Genomic DNA, 23,230 nt, shown 5'->3' on the forward strand with positions numbered 1-23,230 from the left:
TAATGAAAATCCCACTGATCGAAGGTGTCAACATGGTAAAAGTGATGAAGGAACTAAGCCTCTTGAAAATAAGCATGAATTAAGATTTTAGGATGAACTGCAGATACCTCAAGCTGAAGAAATAATTTATGAATGTGATGAAGTTGAGAGGTTGATAAACAGTAGTTTCTCATTTTCACCACTTCAAGGAATTCCTCTTAGTGTCCAAACCAACACTTCTAATTTGTATGGGAATGATATGCATCCGTCACTACAGACACAAGGTCAGAAAGCACACAGGAAAAGACCTTACAAATGTAAGGAGTGTGGCAAAACCTTTTGTTGGAGGTCTGGCCTCAGTAGACATCAAAACATCCACAAAGGAGAGAAATCATACGTGTGTGAACGATGTGGCAAAGCCCTTAGTCGAAATTCACATCTTGTGATTCATCAGAGAATTCATACTGGGGAGAAGCCATACGAATGTACTGAGTGTGGCAAGGCCTTCGGTGTGCGTGTATCCTTAACTGAGCATCAGGCCATCCATACAGCAGAAAGACCGTATCAGTGTCATGTCTGTGGCAAGTGTGTCGGTTGCAGGTCACAGCTTGCGTATCATCATAAATTCCATACTGGAGAGAAACTTTACATGTCGTAAGTGTGGCAAAACCTTTTATCAGTGCTCACACCTCACTGAACATAAAAAGTCCACTTAAGGGAGAAATTATATAAATGTGATACATATAGCAAAGTGCTTAGTCAAAATTCACAACTTGCGATTCATCAGAGAATTCATACTGGTGAGAAACCTTACAAATGTAAGGAGTGTGGCAAAACCTTTTCTTGGAAGTCTTCCCTCAGTAGACATCAAATAAGCCACACAGGAGAGAAATTTCATAAATGTGAAGAATGTGGCAAAGCCTTTAATCGAAATTCAGATCTTGTGCTTCATCAGAGAACTCATACTGGAGAGAAGCCTTAGAAATGTTAGGAGTGTGACAAGGCCTTCAGACAAACAGGAGCCCTTGCAAAATACTGAAGAACGCACATGGGAGAGAAAGCTTACAAGTGTGTGTAATGTGTGGCAGATGCTTCCGTGTGCTTTCAAGCCTAATTTACTGTCAGGAAATCCACGCTGCTGAGAGACTTTAAAAATGTAAAGAATGTGACAAGGCTTTTAGCATATGTTCACACTTGACGCCTCGTGAGATAATTCATATCTGGGTAGAAGCCAGGTAAAGGTGTTTAGTGTGACGACGCCTTGAGAGGAATTCATTTGCCAAATCATTCATTCAGATTACCTCACAGATAACCACGTTGTGTGAAAAACCTTTACTTGGAGTCCACGTCTCACCAGTCATCAGAGAATTCATACTGGACAGAATGTTACAGATGCACCGAACGTGGAAAGGTTTTAGGCTGAGCCTTAAACTCGGGCTTCACCAAATACTTCATACTTAAAAATGGAATGAATGCGGCAAAGTGTCAAATTATTGTTCACTTGTCACTAGGTACAAGAATACTTATCCTGGACAAAAACTGCACTAATGTGTGGGTCAAGGATTGGAACAAAGATCCCAGGTTGGGGAACATGCTGGAGCAACACTTTAAAAATGCAGTGAGTGCAGAACTTGACTCGTGTTCAAGTACTATGCAAGAACGGAGAGTCCCCATTGAAGAGAATGGAAAAAATGTGGGCGGAGGCTTTATCCAGGGCCCACAATGGGCTAGACTTCAGAATGTATTTTCTTTTTTTTTACAATTTTTTAATTTTTACATAAAAATGTGTATTTTTGAGAGACAGCCCATGATAGCAGTATGTATGCTAAGACTTGTATCTGAGGATCAAAACTGGAACGTAGAGAATTTATGTTGAAAAGTAAGCTTACCAATGTAATGAATGTTTTAAATTTTTTCATGAAGTACCTGCACCTTTGGCATAATGAGAGAATCCACGCAGGGCAGAAACTATACATATACACCGGGCGTGAGACACCTTTAGGAGACAGCGTGCCCATGTTTTGCCAGAGAACTCACATTGGGGGAATCCTTACAAATAGAACGAATTTGTAAATTTTCTGAGCAGTTTTTACAACCGACCACACATCAGAGAATCCAAAGTAGAGATAAAAGTCTCTGGTGGTCAGAGATGAGGTTGCAGTGTTACATACTGCAGAGTCGTTACAAGTCACAGTGTGCCAGGATTGATGGCGTGATGTGTGTATGGCAAATAAGGATGTGTGAGGAAATAGCGCATATCTCCAGTGTATAAGTATTTATTTATTTGAGTTTTCTTTAAAAGGCTACATTACTATTAATGCCTTTACACCTGAGATTTGAAGTCTTGATCTCACGCTTTCATTACAGGCTTTTCATGATCTTTGGGAAGGAATGGATGAAGGGGCTGACTTCATTGGGTGTGGTTAGTTCACATCCATGTTCCCTGGAAAAACAAGGACCCTGAATTATCAAATATTATGCAAATTAGCATCAGAGAGGGGCAGAGACTAAGGTAAAGCTGACGTGACTCACCATGCTTGCTGTGTTCAGGTGCCCTCTGTGGAGAGGCCACTGCGGGTTCCAGGACAGGGCGCTCTGCCACCTGACTGTGAACAGAGAGGGCAGGGTGCTCGGGGATGGGGTTTTCATGGGAGGAGAGGGGCCCGTTCCTAGGGCTTGGTTATCTGGTAGGCATGTTGCAGGGGAAGTGTCGGTCACTTTGTCCATTGAAGAGAAGCTGCTGTATATTGTTGGTGTCACGGTACCATGTACACACACACCATATGCAGAGAGAGCCGATGGCTACTCTGAAGCTTTGTTAAGTTGCACGGTCTTATATAAGCAAAGAAGAACGACAAGGGAAACGGTTAACAGGCAGCATCTGGCTCAGGGTCAGAAGACCCTTTATGTTTTGGTAAATCATGTTCGTGTTGGCACCAGCGAGCCTTACAGCTTATCAGGGCGGAACGTGTGAGACACGGCTGCTTCACAACATTCTTCTTGGCCTCAGGCGGCTGTGCCTGTCTTGGGTCGCCCCCCTCTGGGGGGGGTCTCACCCGTCCTCGGCTACCCAGCCTTCTCACCTCTGAGCCTGCAGCTTTTCATAACTTGTTTACCATTCTGGCCCAAGGCTCTGTCCTTTGTTCCCACAGTTGGGGGCCTACATATATAGCTATGATTAATGAAAAATTAGCCTTATTTTTGGAAATTGGAAAGAAATTATCTTAAGAGGAAGTTTTAGTCAAAAGGGCCAGAATATCTGTAATGTGTGTAGTTCACATTTAAGTGGTGTTACTGTATTTTGCTGCTGTTTTATTCAGAAGGTATCACAGGTCTCATGTTTTAATTAATAAAATGGAATCACTGTGTTCATACCCCGGGGTGAGTCCCGTCACACCAGCACAGTTTATCCCCGTTGGTACCAACAGAAGCTAACGGTGCACCTCTAGGCTGTCAGGGTTGAAAGAATCTATAGTTTCTTTTTATGCTGGAGTCAAAGAACATACAATTTGGGGATTATATATTCATAATTTGTATTTGAGTTACTCTCTCTAAACTGCTCCAGAATATTTCTGTGGCTAAATGAAAATGCCATAGCAGTGCAGCTTCAGACTCTTGGCTTCTACTCAGGTACAGAAATTGAACTGAGTAGATGTAAAGATCAAATTAGCTCTTGAGTGATTCATGTATCAGGCTGCATCCCATCTACTAAATAAACAGATGCCCAAAGGAGCTGTACAAAATGGAAAGCTTCTGTACGCAGAGCCTGGGTTGGATGAAAAAAGTTACTAGTTAAAAAAAAAATTGTTTCAAGCAAGGTCACCTTTTGGGGGGGAAAAGGAGGGTAAAGGTAGATTACCTCACTGGTGTTGATCAAGAAATTTCAGAGTAATTGCTTTAAGGTCACATTCCTGGGAGGGATGAAATTGAAATTAGATCTTGGTTCATTGTCCTCATGGCAAGTGGCTTTGTTTTGTTTAATATCCCCTAAACCCTGCCCTCCATGCGTGAGTATGCACTCTGAATGTATTTCTTCATGCCTTGTGTGTGTGTGTTCAAATAAAACGCGTGGCGCGCACCTCAGTGTACCTGAACTGAAAGTAGTAAGCGTATGGAAAATACTAGAAAATTTTAAAATTTCAGAAATAAGGATGAAGTTAATCTCTCTTTTTTGCTTGAATTGCTCAGTTAATTTGAAAAGATTGATATTCATGAGTTTACTGTTAAAAATATTCAGTGGTAACTTTTTAATAGATAAACTAGAGATTTCTTATGTTCACTACCTACACTGCTTCTGTTGAGTAATTGGCACTTGTGACCATTCACTGGAATAGGGTGGAACGCTCCCCAAAGTTTGCCTAAGTTATTGAGACTGATACTAATGTTGAATTGTTGTGAGAATGTTTGTTTCATAATTCAGCTTTCAGGGGAACTGGGGAGACTTTGAAGCTGTTCAGAAAATTGTTTTAGAGAACAGGGCTTCCTGTGTTATGGTGGTTACTGGGTGGGGCTTGTGGGAGAAAAACATGCTTACAGCTTGGACTTCCAGTTGGTGGTGTGACCCAGATTATGTTTAATTTACATTTTTTGTCTTTAACACCAAAGGATCCAAAGAACAATGGGTGTTTTGGAGAGTCTTGTGACATGAAAATGCACATCAGGCAATGTCCGGTTCACAGTGGGTGCGCTAGAAACTGGAAGAAAGAGTTGCCTTCGGTCTTTGGTTCAGTGGCATAATTGGAGTGGCATGATGGCGAACTGACCTTTTAACGTGGGAGTTGGCTACAGTCAGGTAATTGAAAATCAAATACGTGGAGTTTAACAAGCATGCTTTGAAGTAAATGAAACTACAATGATGAATAAGATACAAAGTCCCCAAGGTTCCACCTGTAGTTTGTGACAAGGAGACAGTCATTGCAGATGCCGGTCGGCCGTTCTGCCATTTCTCAGGGACCAGAATGCACATTCAGAGCCTGGAGAGCCTTGCAGGGAAAATGAGGATGGTGCTACTTTGTCCGTGGCAACTGACACCCGACAGCCTCCACTTAGAATTTGTTCCCATCCAAAAATGGTTAATATATTTAATGTGTATTTAATAAAAATCACTTCACTACATGATCTTAGTTTGGGTATTTTCCATAGCACAGTTTGAGTGAGTCATTTTAAATGCTTTGTTCATAATAACTTACTGAATTTTGATCTCTGAAAAAAGTGCTGATGTTTATTCTCATGTCACAAACCAGGGGTATTAGGACTTCTAGTTTATCTCCACAAACTCAGTCCTTTTCTCAGGGTTATTCCTCCTACCTCAGTGTCTCTGCCACTGGACTAGTTTCTACTCCAGAAACATTGTTTGAGATGTGCTCGCTCATGCCCCTGCCTCTCAGCCTGAAATAGGCAAACACTCACCCAATTTCTTCCCGCTGCTGGGACCGTGGGCTGAGTGCGATGTACCAAGTGTGTGGGGGCAGGTGTCCACCCGGGACCTGAGATGCGTCTGCAGTTCTGACATCGTCTCTTAGAACTGCGATTTCAGTTCAAGTGTAATGACATTGGCCATGCCCGCGTGGTCAGATAAAAATCTTCTGAAAACCTATGTTCCCATTTGCCAGTTCCTGCAATTACATGTTCCTAATGAACATCACAAGAGTGCAGGACTCTTCCGTGAGCCCTAAAAGACGACAGAGTTTAACGTGGAGGAAACAGAAAACTCTGAGGCATCACACTTGCTGAATGGTGATGCTGAAAATAATTTCGTTTGCCTGTTTTCTCACTGTATGTGCACGACTGAAATGCTTATTGATGTTTTTGCCCATTTTCTAATTCAATTTCCATTTTTACTGTCATGGATCTCAAACTCCTTATACATTCTATGTGTCACTCCCTTGGAAGATACATGGTATGCAAACATTTTCTATTATTACATAGCTTTTTTTTTTTTTAAAGAACCAGTAACTTTATTGGAAGAAACGGTAACACTGAAAGAAGAAAAACTTAAGTGAACATTTTTTGTTGCAAGGGCAATATTGCCGTATGCATGCCAGGCAGGGTGACCTCGGGAAGTCACCCCTATTATGTAGCTTTTTGAAAAAACTTAACATGGTTTTTCACAAACCAAAATTTTTTTAAGTTTTGTTGAATTCCAGTGTATCTTTTTTCTCTCTCTTATGAATCATGTTTCTGGTGCTATGTCCAAGAACTCTCTACCAAGTCCTAGATCCTGGTTTTCATTCTAGAGTGTTTTTCCTAAATATCTTACAAAGTTTTATACTTTCACGTTTCAGGCTGTGATTAACTTGAAGCTAATTTTTGTACATGTGTGAAATTTAGATGGAGATTCCCCCACACACACACTACAAATATTCCATTGGTTTATGACTATTTCTTTTGAAACCCTACCTTCATTATGTTACCTTAGGATTTTAGTCAAAAAGGCAGTTGAAAGCACAGTTAACCCTTAACCAATGCAGCAGGTTAGCGGCGCCGACCCCCAGTCAGTGGAAAACCCACGGACAACTTTGTGCTCGGCCCTCTGTGCCCCGTTTGGCACAAGCAGACTCAGTCACGCTCAGATCCCGTAGTACTGTCGTATTTATTGGGGGGAAAAAATGCATGTGTAAGTGAACCTGCGCAGCTCATGCTGGTGGTGGTCGAGCGCCAACTGTGTTGTGTTTGGCTGGTTTTTGTTTCTCCGTTCTGTTCCACTGGGCTACATGCCTGTCACCCCACCAGCACCACAGTCGATTACCATCATTATTGCATTAAGATTCTTGAGATTCCAACCATTTCAGTATTTTTCATACTTCAGTGCTTCTAGTTTTCTTGCTTTCCATATTGACCTTAGAAGAATAATATGTCTGCAAAAAAATCTTGATAGGAAATGCGTTAAACCTGAAAATTTGGGGTGATTTGATATCATTTCTTGTATCGTCGATCAGTGAATATGGTCTCTAACAGTTCAGTGAAAATGGTGTTTCATTTAAATGACTAAAACATCATCTTTGATTTCCTTCATTACCATTTTGTAGTTCTCAGCATAAAAGACCACATTTTATTAGAATTATACCCTGGGTGTCAGATGTTCAGCCCCTACTCAACAAATGACTACAAGGAAATGTTAAATGGAGAGATTCATTACTCATATCCAGGAGCTACGAGGCACCCCTTGAAGAGCCAGGTAAGAGTTCAGGGCAGGATGCAACAAACATGGGGCAGGACCTGGGGCATGTTGGGATCCGTGGATGGAGTGCTTTGGGGCCCCAGGTGTAAGAGGCTGGATTGGTCAATTTAAACCAAAAAAGTAGGGACTGGTAACTGTCAGGAGGTGAACGGGGTCTTACAAGTAGGACAAGGGGAAGGCCCTCGGTGACGGGAGGTTGGGGGGGTGGGCGGGAATGGTCATGAAAGGGCAGGTGGGAGTCACATCAGGAACCTTACTTGCTGTAACTCCGTGGCTGTTACCTAGGGCATGTGGTGAAGGGGAAGGTCAGCCTCTTGGCTACACAGAGTAGGTGCTGAGGCAGCAATATTATAAACTAAGAAGCGCCAACAGTCACCAGCTCTGACTGCGGATTTCTTTTATTGGTGGAGAGGGGGGTTTAAAATTACAGATTCACTCCGCAATTCAGAGTATTTATCCAAATGATCTCTTTCACGTGGGCCATTCGTGGTAGGTTGTATGTTTAGAGGAATTGGCCCATTTTAGTTGTCGAATGTATGTATATGTGTTTTTGTAATAGTCTTGCTCTTCTTTTGGTGTCTAAAGGTTTTAGTAATACTTGGTTTCATTTGATGTTAGCAATACGTGTTTTCTCTTACTGTCTTGGGTAGTTTTGCTAGTGGGTTGTCAATTTCATTGATCTTTTCAGTGAGCCAGCTCTTCTTTTCATTTCTCTATTGTCTTCCAATTTTATTTTCATCCTTACCTTTATTTCCTTCCACATCATTTTTTATTCTTTTTTCCCCTGACATCTTAACTGCAACTTAGATTACTGTTGGATGTAACTCCTCTTTTCTAATACACACGTATGCTCTAAAGATCCCTCTCAGTACGACTTCAGTTACATTTAACAAAGTTTGACATGTTCTATTTTTATTTTCTTTCAGCCTGTTGTGTTTCACTTGAGTTTCCCTCTTTGACCTGTGGATTTTTAAAAGGTAGGTGGTTTCATTTTAGTGTTGGGAGACTTCCCAGCAAACTTTGTTTTTGACTTGTGGTTGAATTTCATTGTAGGCAATGGACACTGATTTCCATGTTACTTAATTTGTTGAGTAGTTTTTGTCCCAGGATGAGACCCGTTTTGAGACATGCTTTTGAAAATAACGTGTAATCTGTTTTTGAGTGGTGTCCTAAAAATCAGGCCCCATGATTTGGTGGTGGTGCTGAATTCACCCGTGTCCCACTGTTTCCCGTGTCATCATTCTATCAGTTATTGAGAGAGACATTGTCTCAACTATGCTGGTGGGTCTGCCGGTTCCTCCAGTCCTACCGGCTGTTGCGTCACATACTTTGCAGCTGCTCCCTGCTGTGCGCGTACTTGGGACACCTAGTCATTATGGTGGACTGACCCGTTATCATTATGTCATTTGCTCTTTCTCTTTAGTAATTTTATCTTCTTTGAAACCTGTTTTATCTGCTAGTAAGTCAGACACTCCTGCTCTCCTGTGGTTGACGCTTTACGTGGCATACAGCTTTCCCTTTTATGGACATTGTGGGGCAGAGATTCCTTTGTCGTGTGACGCTGCGCCATGACTGGAGGGTGTTTACCAGCAGCACCACTCCAGCTGTGAAACGAAACGTGTCTCCACATATTTGCACGGGTTTCCTGTGAGAGAGTGATCACCCCTGGACATGCCTTCCGCCAATGCAGAGATCAGGAAAGCAAAAGACAGTTACATGGCATTTGGTTTTCAACTGCTTTTACACATTACAACCTAGACTTCACATCATAAATAACAAGCAGAATTAATGGTTGTAACTGTGTCTCGTGTCCCACTGACAAAACTTACCATTAAGGAACATTTTGAAGGTCACAGGGAAGTTAAGTCTAAATTCATGGCACAGCCTAAGTGAAGGACATGGCCCTAACGCCTTTTGAAGTAACCCGTTAGGTGATTATACTTTATTAGCTGTAACTAGGTTAAGTGAAGGACAGTGAGACACAAAATACTGGATTATCCGTTCTCAGAGGAAAAGATGAAGCCAAAAAAAGATCAGTCCCCACTCCAGGCCCCATGGAATGAGGACCTGACGACACCTGCTCAGGAAAACTGCACGTCTGCTGTAGACCAAGACCGCTGCGGGCCTGCCCCTCCCTCTCTGAATGGGGGGGGGCTTACTGACATCCTCTTTTTCTGGTCCAGGATGTGTTACGAGCAAGGAGGATGTCACACAGGACTCTGAATCAAGAGGAACCTGTTTGGGTAAAACTTTTTTTTTCTTTCCTTTGGGTCAAGGATAAACGTATTTTGTGCAAAGGACAGACATTTTGATAGAAGCTGCACTAACACATCTAGTAATATTATCTCCAACTGAGTACCAGCTGCTCTGAAATGATACACGTCTGCCCTTGGGTCTCAGGCTGGCCACTCAGGCAACCCTTCCTTCCCCTTGACAAGACTGTCTTAGGGCAGGTGAGGCTTTGTGAGCTCCTTGGCCAGTCTGGGGTGTGTAGAATGACGTTTCAACTCTTCAGTGGCAGCTTTCCAACTCTTTGCTTGCTTCATCTGACCCTCTCTTCTGCTTCAAGATGGTCTTAGATAAACTAAATTATAGAACCAAGCAAGAGGTGAGTAATGACGGATATGAGGAAGAAATAAAATGCCGCTGTAAGCCAGTGAGGCTTCAGGGTTGTCATGACAGCAAGCCTTCTAGAAAGCTGACTGGTACACTTTCAGTGACCCTTTCTTTCTGTCCTTACCCAGCCTAACCTCCCACAGTCCAGGCTGCAGATGCGAGCACACTGTCTGCAACGACTGTTCTGCCTTTCACTTATCATGGCGGTGACAGTACCACGAAAGAGTGACATTAACAGGCTTCAAACTTCAGGTGATATATCATTAGTAACAACATAGCCTTTTCAAGAAACCTCAAATAATTGAATAAAACATTTTACAAACTGCAGATAATTAGATCTTTGAACAGCTGTCCCTCCATTGACAGACATGAGTTTTAAGTTGTAATTCTCTGTGGAATTTAGTATGTGAGGTTAGTCAGCCTTCAAAAGCAAGAGGCTTGCTTCCCAGCAGTATGAATTTCCTTATGTGGAGTCCATTGAGAGGATCCACTGAACAGTTTATGCACCTGCATTACATGTGTAATGTTTCTGTCCACTGTGACTTCTTTGTGGTGTATCCCAAGGTCACTGCTTAAAAGCCTGGACACATTGTATGGTTTCTATCTGATATGAACTCTTTCATAACCTCAGAGATGATTTTGATAAAGCTCATCACTCTTTGTATGGTCTCTCTAGTAAGAATTACGTTCCATGAGGCTTAAACTTTGGATAAACTTTGCCATACATTACATTGGTTTGGTTGTTCTCAAAGATGTATATTCTGACATCACTTAAAGCATGAGCCCTGGTTACAGACTATTCCACATACATTAATTTTATGTGGTTTATCTCCACAATGGAGTCTTTTTTTTTTTTTTTTAATATAATTGGTTGGTGTTCACCATCATTACTTTTGGCTGTACTACACAAGGTAACATTTGTCTCAAAAATCTGTCCTCAAAGTTAACATAGTTTTGAACACACAGCTTACGCCACGGGGGTGTAATGCACAGCGTATCTGTTGTATACCTAGAGACTTGTACTTCTTAGCCCCTTTCAGCTGCTTCACCTGCCACCGCACTGCCGTCCCTTCTGGCAGCCACCGCCCACTTGCCCTTTGTATCTATGAACGTTTTCATTCTTTTGTTTCTTAGATTCCACTTGTGAGCGAGATCGTTTGGTATTTGTCTTTCTAGTCTGACTGACTTCATTTAGCAGAATATCGTCTCCATCCATGTTGTTGCAAGTGGCTAGACATTTTTAAGCTGAGCAATATTCCATTTTGTGTGTATACATGTAATATATATATATCCCATTTCTTCTAACCATTCATCTACCGACGGACACTTCAGCTGCTTCCATTTCTTGCCTACTGGAAATAATGCTGCAGAGAATATTCAAGTGCCTGTATCTTCTCAAATTAGTGTTTTTGTTTTCTTCCAGTAAACAGCCAGAAGTACAATACTTAGCCCACATGACAGGCTGTTTAATTTTTTAGGAACTTCCATGTTTTCCATAGTTGTTGCACCAACTTACAACCCCAGCAACTGTGCCCAGGGCTGCCTTCTGTCCGCATCCTTGCTGAGTCTTGTTCTGACCACAGCCATGTGAACAGGTGTGAGGTGATGTCTCACTGGGGCTTTGACCTGCACTTCCCTGATCAGCGGCGCTGAGCTTTTCACGTGTCTTCTGGCCATGTCTTTTCTCCCTCGTGGAGCCCCGCAGGTTAAGACTTGAATATACATATAAATTTTGTCTGAATCATTTTCTTTTTAAGGTTTGTTTCTACTAGGGAATATCTGATGCGCCCTATACCTTGAGCTCTGAGTAAAAGCACTGCCACATACGTGGGGCTTGTGTTCCCTCTCAGTGTGTGCTTTCAGGTGCCTAGTAAGGCTTGCAAACTGGGTGTAAGCTTTGCCACACTCACGACATTTGTAAGGTTTCTCTCCAGTATGGATTGTTTTATGTTGAGTAAGATATGAATGTCTTGTAAGGGCTTTGCCACACTCATCGCATTTGTAAGGTTTCTCTCCAGTGTGAGTTCTCTCGTGACCCCAGAGTTGCGACCGCTCAGTGAAAGCCTTACCGCATTTATTACACGCATAGGGTTTTTCTCCCGTGTGAATTCTGCGGTGTACCAGGAGGTTTGAACGTTGGGTAAAGTGCTTGCCACATTCGTTACATTTGTGTGGTTTCTCTCCAGCATGCATTTTCTGATGTCTAGTCAGGTGTGAAAACTGGGTAAAAGCTTTGCCACACTCGTCACATTTGTAAGGCTTCTCTCCAGTGTGCATTCTCTGATGATTTGCAAGGTGTGAGTTTCGACTAAAGACCTTGCCACATACATCACATTTGTATGATTTCTCTTCTGGGTGTGCGCTCTGGTGTGTAGTGAGGTGTGAACACTGGTTGAAGGCGTTACCACACTCATTACATCTGTAGGGCCTCTGTGCAGAATGAAGTCTCTCGTGATTTGTAAGGTTTGATCTTTTGCAAAAAGCCTTCCCACAGTCACTGCAGTTGTAAGATTTATCTCTAGTGTGTGTTCTCCTGTCTGGTGCAGGTAACAAGATGTTTTTCATATTACGAGGATTTCTTTTAAGTGGTGAAACTGAGGAACCACCGTTGATTGACTTCTCACCTTGACTGTATTCGTACATTGTCTCCTCAGTCGGGAGTCCCTGCAGGGCAGCCACGTGGGCCTGCAAACTTACTCCGGTTCTACTTTCCAAACAATTCCTATATGTGTTTCCCGCCATGCTTATGCTATGTTTCATTTTTAGCAAGTTTCTTATGAATGGCTTATCATGCATGAGATATTCACACGTATTACTTTTTACAGAAACACACTGAGGAAAGCTGATGGAGGATTTGTCATCCTGATCTTCTCTGTGAGTGAGAGTTTGGCTGTGGGTCAAAGGCGTTTCTTTGTAATTTCTTGCATCACATCGCCACGTGCGCTCACACTCATGCATATTTTCCCAGATTTCTTTGAGGTCAGAATCCTTGATGCTACGGCTTTCCTTTCTTTCCAGTATCACTAGATGGTATAATTCTCCTTTATGAATGTCTTCTTTTGGTAATAATTCCTTGATTGCCAATCCAGCAGAATGGCTTCCTATTATGGAGTTAAAAAATAAATATATCAAATGACAGTTAAAAAATAATATGGTGAACACAGAAGTTTCTCAAGCATGGCCTTCAAACACTACTGTGATGTACCTTTTTTCAGTTTTCTTTTTTCCATATTAATGTTTTCTCTGTCTTCTTTCTTAGATAATAAAATGTCAAGCACACACTAGATAATATATTTTTTGGCCACATAAATGGATAATTAAATTATACTCCATAATTAGAAAGTTTATCTATGTACAAGCTTACAGAACTGTCTTCCCTAATCCTTAATCTTTATAATAATGTGTTTAATATGTAAATATGATGCAAGAAAAAAAATTCTTTAAATCGGTACATCACAATAGCAACTGATAAAAGATTTTTGTAACCCATGATAAATCTAGGAGGTAAGTTACTAAGTAACCACAATTATGAAAATGGCTTCTGGAATTCTAAAAGATTCTTTTATAAGTACCAAAAAAAATTTTTTTTCTTTCCGGAAGGAACACACAATAGGAAAAAAAAAAATGTTGAAAAGGACTGAATTTTGAGATATGTTTCAGGTAAACAGACATATGTATATTAAGAATCAGGGAAAATTGCTGGGACCTCAATCATGATCTCATGCCTACAGGTCTGTAACAGCCAGTGCGTAGTTCAGCTACCTGACTATGGGGTATCGTTTAATTATCTAGTTATATGGCAAATATGTGTGTGTGTGTGTGTGTGTGTGTGTGTGTGTACACACACACACACACACACACACATATATAGTGTATAATGCATGATGCGAAAATTTGCCATCTAAGGTCAGGGAGAATATTCACGTGGAAAAAAGAATTACAAAAAGACAACAGCCAAAATACAACACAGGCCAAGGTCAATCTTATAATAAACATGACCAAAAAATGACATATCTAATTAACTAAAGGTAACTTTCAGTCCTTACTATCTGCCATGTAGTATTTCAAGCCGTCTAACAACATTAACTTACTTGATTATTCTAGAGGTAAATTATCACAATTTTCACATAGAAATAAAGGACCCCAAACACTTACACATCTATCCCTAACTCACACAGAAAGAAAACCCGAGAGCCACAGTCTGAACCCAGGTGTGCAGACTGAGATGGCATGCTCGTAGTGCTAAGCAGCACCACTCACTCAGGCAGTTGAAATTTTAAGACATCCCAGTAAATATCAGTATCTTAGAAAGAAATGTTTCAAAGAAGATACAGGAAGAGAGCTGTGACAGAGCATCAGTGTCCTACTTGTCCCAGGTAACAGCAGGAGCCATCATGTCCTGCACATGGTCATATACAGTGACCAGATCGTGGCGTTCATCTGTGCGGGCCGTACATGTGTGAGTATGGGTCTTCCCCTGTGTGGCGTGGGGAGGGGTCGGCCCTGTGGAAACTGGGGAGCCTAAGTGCTAAAATATTAATACAGCACTAGGACGTACCAGTATAGTTCATTTAGATCAATAAAGATCTGAGGGAAGGCCAGGACTGAGATTAAATAAAGCTAGAGTGAAAATCATGAGCAGTGTGGGAGCAGTGCGTGTGCTTGCAGAGCTGTGAAAATCTGACTGCGCTACCGCAGTTCCAGGCCTGACCTTAAAAATCAGCAAGAGGCGTAAAACTGACTCACTCTGTGGAAACTGTACTGTAGGTAGGAAGATTGAGAAAGCGAGACAGTGCGGCGTCGTGGGAAGACTTAGGTTTACATCTATTCCAGTACTTGCGCTAAACATGATCAAACTGAACATCCCACGAATTCCACTTTTAGGCATGCACTTGAGTCATATACGATCCAGAAGGTATGTACAAGGGTGTTCTTAGCAGGGCCTAAAAGCAAAAACGTGGAAATGGCCATCAAGAGGAGAATGGGCAAGTCCACTCTGTATCAGCACATGTGGATGCAGTCAAACTCTCCCAAGGGCCCAGCAGTGGAGGGTGCTCATGGGTGCTGGACGATGATCCCTTGGCTCGAGGAAGCAGAGGCTGACTGCTGGAAATAAGGTTAGCAGGAGGCCTTTGCCAGGGTTTAAACTCTCTGCAGATGTGATTGTATTTGGTAAGAATAACTTGTGAACTACATTATGCATTTTAAAAGCAGAAAATCAATTTTGACATTAAGATTCTTAGTGCAAATGTCTTTGTTATGTGAAAGTAACAGCATCTCTTTTGCTGGAACTTTGTAAAGCATTTGAAATCATACCTTTAGCTCTTTAACATTATTACCAGACATAAAAGGGACATCAGCTGAGAAGTGCCCTTACGATATGTGTATTACTACAGATATTCTTATCATGAATCAGTAGAAATTAATATGCACTGATCCAAAAGTAATTATTTTGACTTCGGAAACAGCAAAAGGAAACAGCCCCCTAAGGGAGCATTACATAACTACTAGGGCAGAGAGTGGTCTGTCTGGAAAAGTGCTGTTCACAGGAGCACTTAAGCACAGAAACAATTCTGGTGGCCTCATGCTGACCCAGGGCGGAGCTCTATGTGCAGAGATGTGAGCAGCCGCTAACAGTCTGAAGAGCAGGTAACAATGGGATGTAACAGACCAGGCGACTTCTGATGAAATTTTTAAGAAGAGGACAGGGCTTCGCTTAAATCTGTAATTCAAAGAACTTAAGAAAATTTCCAGGACACATAAGTGTTTGAAGTAATAATAATGAGGAAGCCATTACTGAGTGTAGGAATTACCTACATGTTCTTAAATAAACTGTTTAAATATTAGTATACCACAATGTGCCTGAAGAATCTAGACAAGGAGACTAATTATTGGAATAAATTATTTGCAGCAAAAGAAAAAATGTGAAATTAAAATGAAACTCAAAGCTTACGTATGGAATAAGGCTACAGCAAAGCAGCTCAATGCTGTCTCCGCGACTAAGGCCGCAACTGAGGAAAACGTATGTTCTGAAGATACCAAAAGTTCTCTACTTTAAAAATGCCATAAAAATAAACAAATGGGACCTAATTAAGCTTAAAAGCTTTTGCACAGCAAAGGAAACCATAAGCAAAACAAAAAGACAACCTACAGAATGGGAGAAAATATCTGCAAATGATGAGACCAACAAGGGCCTAATTTCCAGAATATATCAGCAGCTCATACAACTTAATAGCAAAAAAACAACCCAATCGAAAAATGGGCAGATGACCTAAACAAGCAATTCTCCAAGGAAGACATACAAATGGCCAACAGGCACATGAAAAAATGCTAAATATTGCTACTTATCAGAGAAATGCAAATCAAAACTACAGAGAGGTATCACCTCACATCAGTCAGAATGGACGTCATTCAAAAGTTCACAAAAGAAATGCTGGAGGCTGTGGAGAAAAGGAACCCCTCCTACATTGCTGGTGGGAATCTAGTTTGGTGCAGCCCTTATGGAAAACAGGAGATTTCTCAAAACACTAAAAATAGACTTACCACATGATCCAGGAATCCCACTCCTGGGTATATACCCAGAGGGAAACTTAATTCAAAAAGATACATGCCCCCCAACGTTCATAGTAGCACTATTTACAATAGCCAAGAAAGGGAAGCAACCTAAAGCCAACTGACACACGAATGGATAAAAAAGATGGGGGGCGGGGGGTGTACAGACACACACACAATAGAATATTACTCAGCCATAAAAATAATGAAATAATGCCATTTTTAGCAACAGGGATGGACTTATAGATCATCATTCTAAGTGAAGTAAGCCAGAAAGAGAAAGATAAATGCCATGTGGTATCACTTATATGTGGACTCTAAAAAGAAAGACAAATGAACTTATTTACAAAACAAAGATTCACAGACATAGAAACCAAACTTGTGGTTACTAGAGGGGATGGAAAGGATAAATTGGGGTTTGAGATTTGCTGATACTAACTATATTTAAAATAAATATATATATGTAATATATAAAATAGGTATTAACTATATATAAAATAGATAAATTTCTGTATAGCACAGGGAATTATATTCAATATTTGCAGTAATGTATAATGAAAAAGGATATGAATATATGTATGTGTATGGATGCCTCAAACATTATGCTGTACACCAGAAACTGACACAACATTGTAAATTTACACTAAAATAAATAAAGCCATAGATTTAACTGAGGAAAATGTGTGTTAAAAACAAATGAGATATCACTACACACCTTGGACAATGGCCAGAACACTGAAAACAACAAATACTAGAAAGGATGTGGAGCAGCAAAAACTTTCATTCATTGCTGATGGGAATGTAAAATGGTACGGTCAGTTTGAAAGAGTTTGACGTTTCTTACAAAATTAACATAATCTTAATAAGATCTAGTGATCACACTCCTTGGTATTTCCACAAATGAGTCAAAAACATATGTACACCCAAAAACATACACATGAAATAGAACAAATAATCCTAAAATTTATATGGAACCAAAAAACACCCCAAATGGCCAAAGCAATCTTAAGAACAAATCTGAAGGCATCACATTCCCTGATTTCAAACTACGTTACAAAGTCTGGTAATCAAAACACTATGTTACTGGCATTAAAACGGACACACAGGTTAATGGACAGGGTTAATGGAACAGAACAGAAAGCCCAGAAATAAACCCACGCATATACAGTCAATAAATTTATGACACAGAAGTCAAGAATATGCCATGGGGAAAGGACAATGTCATGAGTAATTAGTACTGATAAAATTGAATGGTACACACAAGAGAAACCTGACCACTACCTTACACTACTCAAAAAACAAATTAAAGACCTGAGCATAGTACCTGAAATAAAATTCCTAGAAGAAAACATAGTAGTTCTTTGACATCTTATCAATGATTTTCTGAATCTGCAACCAAAAATAAAAACAAACAAAAACCAAGTGGGGCCACATCAATCTAAAAAGCTCCTGCACAGCAAAGGAAACTATCAACAAAAGGAAAAGGCAACCTATGGATTGGGAGAAAATATTTGCAAATCTTGCATGTGATAAGCGGCTTAATATCTAAAATATACAAACAACTCACAACTCAGTTTTAAAAACAACAAAAGAAACTGATTTAAAAAATAGGCAGCAAATCCAAACAGACATCTTTCAAAGAAATCGTACAGATGGCCAACAGATCCACAAAAAGATGCTCAACATCATTAATCAACCGGGGAATGAAAAATGAAAACCACAATGAGATAGCACCTCACAACTCTTAGAATGGCTTTTATTAAAAAAAAAAAAAAAAAAAAAAAAGGCAAGAAATAACAAGTGTTAGCAAGGATGTGGAGAAAAGGGAACGCTTGTGCTCTGTTAGATGGAACGTAAATTGGTGCCGACACTATGGAAAACATTCCAGATGTTCCTCAAATAAATAAAACAGAACTAACATGACCCAGCAATTTACATGAAGAAAGCAAAAACACTATCTTGAAAAGATACATCCACCTCCCCAGTTCACTGCATTACTTGCAATAAATAATATAATAAAAATAAGGAAACAATCTAAGTGTCAATGAATAAATGGATAAACTGTGATGTGTGTGTGTGTGTGATGTAATATTATTCAGCCATTAAAAAGAGTAAACATTGCTACTTGTGACAACATGGAGGGCATCATGCTACCAGAAATGTCAGACACAGACAAATACCTTTTGATTTCTCTCTTACACATGTAATCTTTAAAAAAAAACAGACACAGAGAATAAGCTTACAGACATAGAGATTTGTGGTTGACCAAAACAGGTGGTGGGGAGGTTTGGGAAAATGGATACAGGAGATCAAACAATTTAAAGTTATTAACCTGGTGGTTTCTATACACTAGGAATCCAATCAACCTTTTTGAAATCAACAATGCCTGGAGGGTTTTTGTTTATTTCTTACAGAAAAGCTAATTAGACATATAAATAAGCTGTGCTGTATTTAAAGTACACTACATCTAGTTTTTGGAATTTCAGGTTTTGGCACATGACGACTTCTTGGTAAAAATCCAGGATGTCCAGGGAAGAAAAAATAGACTTTAGCTCCACTTTATTATACAGGTATTATTAGGAAAAGAATCAGCTAAGACACTATCATCCTCCCAAATGGTTAAGTTAATGGAAGATGGTTTCCTTGTCAAAGAAGGTGACACTGTGTCCTCTAGATCAAAGTTCTAGAAAGTGAAATATTATCTTAATCAAAACAGATCTTCTATGTTGAAAATTACTTTTGTAAATGGGAAAAGAGAAATGTAAAAACAAGATGAATGCGGCCAGTAAAGAGCAGCCAGGGGCTGGGGCCTAAGGAGCGCGGCGCAGGTGTCGTGGCCCACGTGGTCATCTGCGTGAGCACAGCTCGCAGAGGCTGCAGGCACAGGCGGTATCAGCTGAAACAAAAACTCCCCAGTGGGCCTAAGTACGCTTCATCCCAGAAAGCTAAGATGGAGGGATTCTCAAACTTAATGTGAAGTCCTCCTAGTAATGAAAATCCATTTTGGAACTGTTACTGTGGACACTATAGGAACACAGTTTACAAACAGAACCTCAAAAAATTTCTCCTGTAGCCTTTAAACCTCTACCCTCTAGAAGTGAAAAGGGAAGCTACAGAAAACTAAACCTATTTGCCGACGCTGTATCTCTGATAAGCCACTTGTGTTCAGAAGATATGAAGGACTCTTCACACTCAGCAAAAAAGCGTAAATAGCCCAATTTTTTAAATGGGAAAGGATCTGGATACTTCTCCAACAAACACAGAAAAATAGCCAGTAAGCACACAAAAAAGATGTTTACCACAAGTATTCACTAGAGAAATGCAAATCAGTACCAGAATGAGATACAGCTCCACAGCCCTAAAATGGCCACAATCAAAAAGACAGATAACACGTATTGGTGAGGATGTGGAGAAACTGGAACCCTCATAACGTTCCTGGTGGGAAGGACAAATGGTACAACTGCTTTAGAAAACAGTGTGGCAGTTCCTCAAACTATGAAACAAAGTTACCATATGACCAAGCAATTCCACTTTTAGCTTTCTACCAGTGAAATGTAAATAGATGTCCACATAAAACCTTGTACAAAAATGTTTATAGCAATATTATTCACAATAGCCCAAAGGTAGAAACAATCCAAATGCCCAAAAACACATGAATGAACAAAATGTGGTGTTCATTTATGGACTATTACGAGGCAATAAAGAGGATTAAGAACTATTATGTGCCGCAAAACAAACAAATCCCTCCATGTGAATATTTACAGCGGTTTTATCCATGATCATCAAAACTTGGAAGCAACCAAAATGTTCTTCAGTGAATGGAGAAATAAACGTGGTACATCAAGACAATGAAAGTATTGTTCAATACTAAAAAGAAACAAGCTATCAAGCTATGAAAACATATGGATAAATTAAATGGATATTACTAAGTGAAAAAAGACAATCTGAAAACACTATATAAGCTGTTTGATTCCAACTACATGACATTCTGCAAAAGGTAAAACTATGAAGCCACTAAAGAGCTCTGTCATTGCAGGGGTTAGGAGGGAGAGAGATGAACAGGAAGAGCACTGACAGTTTTTAAAGAATGAAGTTACCTTCTATGGTACTACTATGGTACAAACGTGATTATACATTTGTCTAAACCTACAGAATATACAACACCAAAAGTGAACTCTAACACAAATATGGACTTTGAGGGCTTCATCTGTTATCAATGTAGGTTCATCAATGATAAAAAAAAAAAAAAAAATTTACCCCTCTCAGGTGGAATGTTAATAATGGGGGAAGGTCTGCATGTCTTGGGTAGGAAATACATGGGGAATCGCTGTAACTTCCATTCAATTTCTCCATGAACCTACAGGTGCTTAAAAAATTGTCTATTAAAAGGAAGGTGTATGTGTTAACAGTAGGTACAAAACAGAGCGAAAGGAAAACTCAGACTATCTTCAAAAATTTCTAGAGGTTACATAGATTTTGGGGAAACAAATGTCAAGTAATAAACCACTCAAGAAAGACATTCTGTAATATGAAAATGAATGTATGTCCATGTATGACTGAAGCATTATGCTGTACAACAGAAACTGACATATTATAAACTGACTATACTTCAATAAAAATATATACGTAAAAGAGAAAGACATCCTGTAAGATATAAAAAAACAATCAATATTCATTCCATGAATCCATAGCCCCAAATTGTAGATATAAAATGAAGAACACCAAGAATATCATCAAAAATACAGAAGTGATGATTGAATAAAGAAAAATCAAGGTTATTTATAACAATGAAATTTGCAAGATGAAAGTATCAGTGGCTTAAAGAAAACAAATTACTGACCACAACTAGAAACAAGAAAACTACAAAATGAAAAAGCTCACCAACACAGGCAAACACAATAAAGTTAGGAAATCAGCCACAGAGAAAGCTAGGATGGAGGTTAAAAGACACAAGTAGTAAAGTCATCTATATCGAAAATCAAGCAGCTAAAGGATACATAACCCAATGAGATATAAGATACAATATCAAAACCTGTAACTGTGAGGCGGGGAGAATACAACTGCAGGGTTTCTAAATGCATCTGAGCAACAACTTAAAACAATCACATATATTTACTGCTATACAAAATCCTAACAGTAAACGCAAACCAAAAATCTGTAACACTAAAGATAATCATCAAATCATGAGAGGGGAAAAAAAGACCTACAAAAACAAATCCAAAACATTTAACAAAATGGCAATAAGAACATACTTATCAATAATTACCTTAAATGTAAATGGATTAAATGCTTAAGCCAAAAGGCACAGAGTAGCTGAATGGATACAAAAATAAGACTTACATATGCAGCCCACAAGAGGCTCACTTAAGATCTAGAGACACATACAGACTGAAAGGGGATGGAAAAAGATATTCCATGCAAATGGCAATCAACAGAAAGCTGGAGTAGCAACACCTGTATGACAAAAACAGACTTTAAAATACTGTTAAAATTGACAAAGAAGGACACTACATGATCAATAGATCAATCCAAGAAGATGTAACAATTGTAAATACATATGCACCCAACATAGCTTCACCTCAATATATAAGGCAAATGTTAACAGACATAAAAGGAGAAACTGACAGTAACATAACAATAGTAGGAGACTTAACATCCCTTTACATGAATGGACAGATCATCCAAACAGAAAATCAGTAAGTACACACAAGCCTTAAATAAAACATCTGACCAACTGACTTAAATGATATTTATAAAGCATTCCATCTGAATGCAGCAGAATACACATTCTTTACAAGTGTACATGGAACATTGTTCATGGACAGACCACATGCCAGGCCACAAAACAAGCCTTGGTAAATTTAAGATTGAAATCATACCAAGCATCTTTTCAAAAAACAATGCTAAAAGACTAGAAATCAACTCCAAGAAAAAACCTATTAAAAAAAAAACACAGAGATGTGGAGACTAAACAGTATGCTACTAAACAACCAATGGGTCATTGAAGAAATCAAAGAGGAAATTTTAAAAACGACCTAGAGACTAATGGAAATGAAAACTCATCAATCCAGAACCTATGGGACGTAGCAAAAGCAATTCTAAGAAGGAAGTTTACAGCGAAACAAGTTTACCTCAGGAAACAAGAAAAATCTCACATAAACAACCTAGCATTATACCTAAAGCAACTAGAGAAATAACAAACAAAGCCCAAACTTAGTAGAAGGAAAGAAATCATAAAGACCAGAGCACAAAAAAATGAAATAGAGACTAAAAAAGAAAAACAACAACAGAAAAGATCAGTGAAACTAAAAGCTGCTTCTTTGAAAATATAAACAAAATTGATAACCTTTAGTCTGACTCATCGAGAAAAAACGGGAGAAGGCCTAAATCAGAAATGGAAAAGGAGAAGCTAAAACTGATACCACAAAAATATAAAGGATCATAAAAGACTACTATGAACAATTATATGGCAAAAAAAATGGACAACCTAGAAGAAACGGACAAATTCTTAGAAAGGCACCATCTGTCAAGACTGAACCAGAAAGAAATAGAAAACATGCACAGACCAATTACCAGTACTGACATCAAATCAGTAATTTAAAAACTCCCAACAAACAGAAGTCCAACACCAGATGACTTCACAGGCGAATTCTACAAAATATTTACAGAAGAGTTAACACTTACCCTTCTGGAACTATTCCAAAAAACTGCAGAGGAAGAAACACTTTTGAACTCATTCTACAAGGCCACCATCACTGTGATACCAAAACCAGAAAAAGATATTACAAAAAAAGAAAATTATAGGCCAATATCACTGATAAACATAGATGCAAAAATCCTCAACAAAATACTAGCAAATCAAATCCAACAATACATTAAAAGGATCGTACACCATGATCAAGT

General features: G+C 39.5%; 1 protein-coding gene and 1 long non-coding RNA gene across 26 annotated transcripts in view; one reads left to right on the plus strand and one right to left on the minus strand.

The window, feature by feature from the left end:
• The first annotated feature begins 100 nt into the window (after positions 1 to 100).
• LOC141578569 (uncharacterized) lies at positions 101 to 18,394 on the plus strand. 9 transcript variants are annotated; one of them, XR_012508955.1, is made up of 8 exons: positions 101 to 4,771; positions 7,008 to 7,156; positions 8,086 to 8,136; positions 9,343 to 9,402; positions 9,904 to 10,027; positions 12,601 to 12,649; positions 14,152 to 14,892; positions 15,687 to 18,394. It is a non-coding gene; the product is annotated as an uncharacterized LOC141578569 (long non-coding RNA). The 9 variants fall into 9 exon arrangements; XR_012508952.1 differs by having other exon boundaries at positions 14,152 to 14,234; positions 14,660 to 18,394; XR_012508954.1 differs by having other exon boundaries at positions 101 to 2,491; positions 4,585 to 4,771; positions 14,152 to 18,394.
• LOC105074315 (zinc finger protein 677) overlaps positions 10,016 to 23,230 on the minus strand; it is a 23,798-nt gene continuing 10,583 nt past the window's right edge. For all 17 annotated transcript variants that reach the window (XM_010961823.3, XM_074369179.1, XM_074369171.1 and 14 more), the window contains one exon: positions 10,016 to 12,876. In XM_010961823.3, the coding sequence (XP_010960125.2) occupies positions 11,528 to 12,876 (1,349 nt within the window). In that variant the 3' untranslated portion in view covers positions 10,016 to 11,527. The remainder of the gene's footprint in view (positions 12,877 to 23,230) is intronic.

This window comes from Camelus bactrianus, chromosome 9 (genome assembly GCF_048773025.1).
Source record: "Camelus bactrianus isolate YW-2024 breed Bactrian camel chromosome 9, ASM4877302v1, whole genome shotgun sequence".
Classification (NCBI taxonomy): domain Eukaryota; kingdom Metazoa; phylum Chordata; class Mammalia; order Artiodactyla; family Camelidae; genus Camelus; species Camelus bactrianus.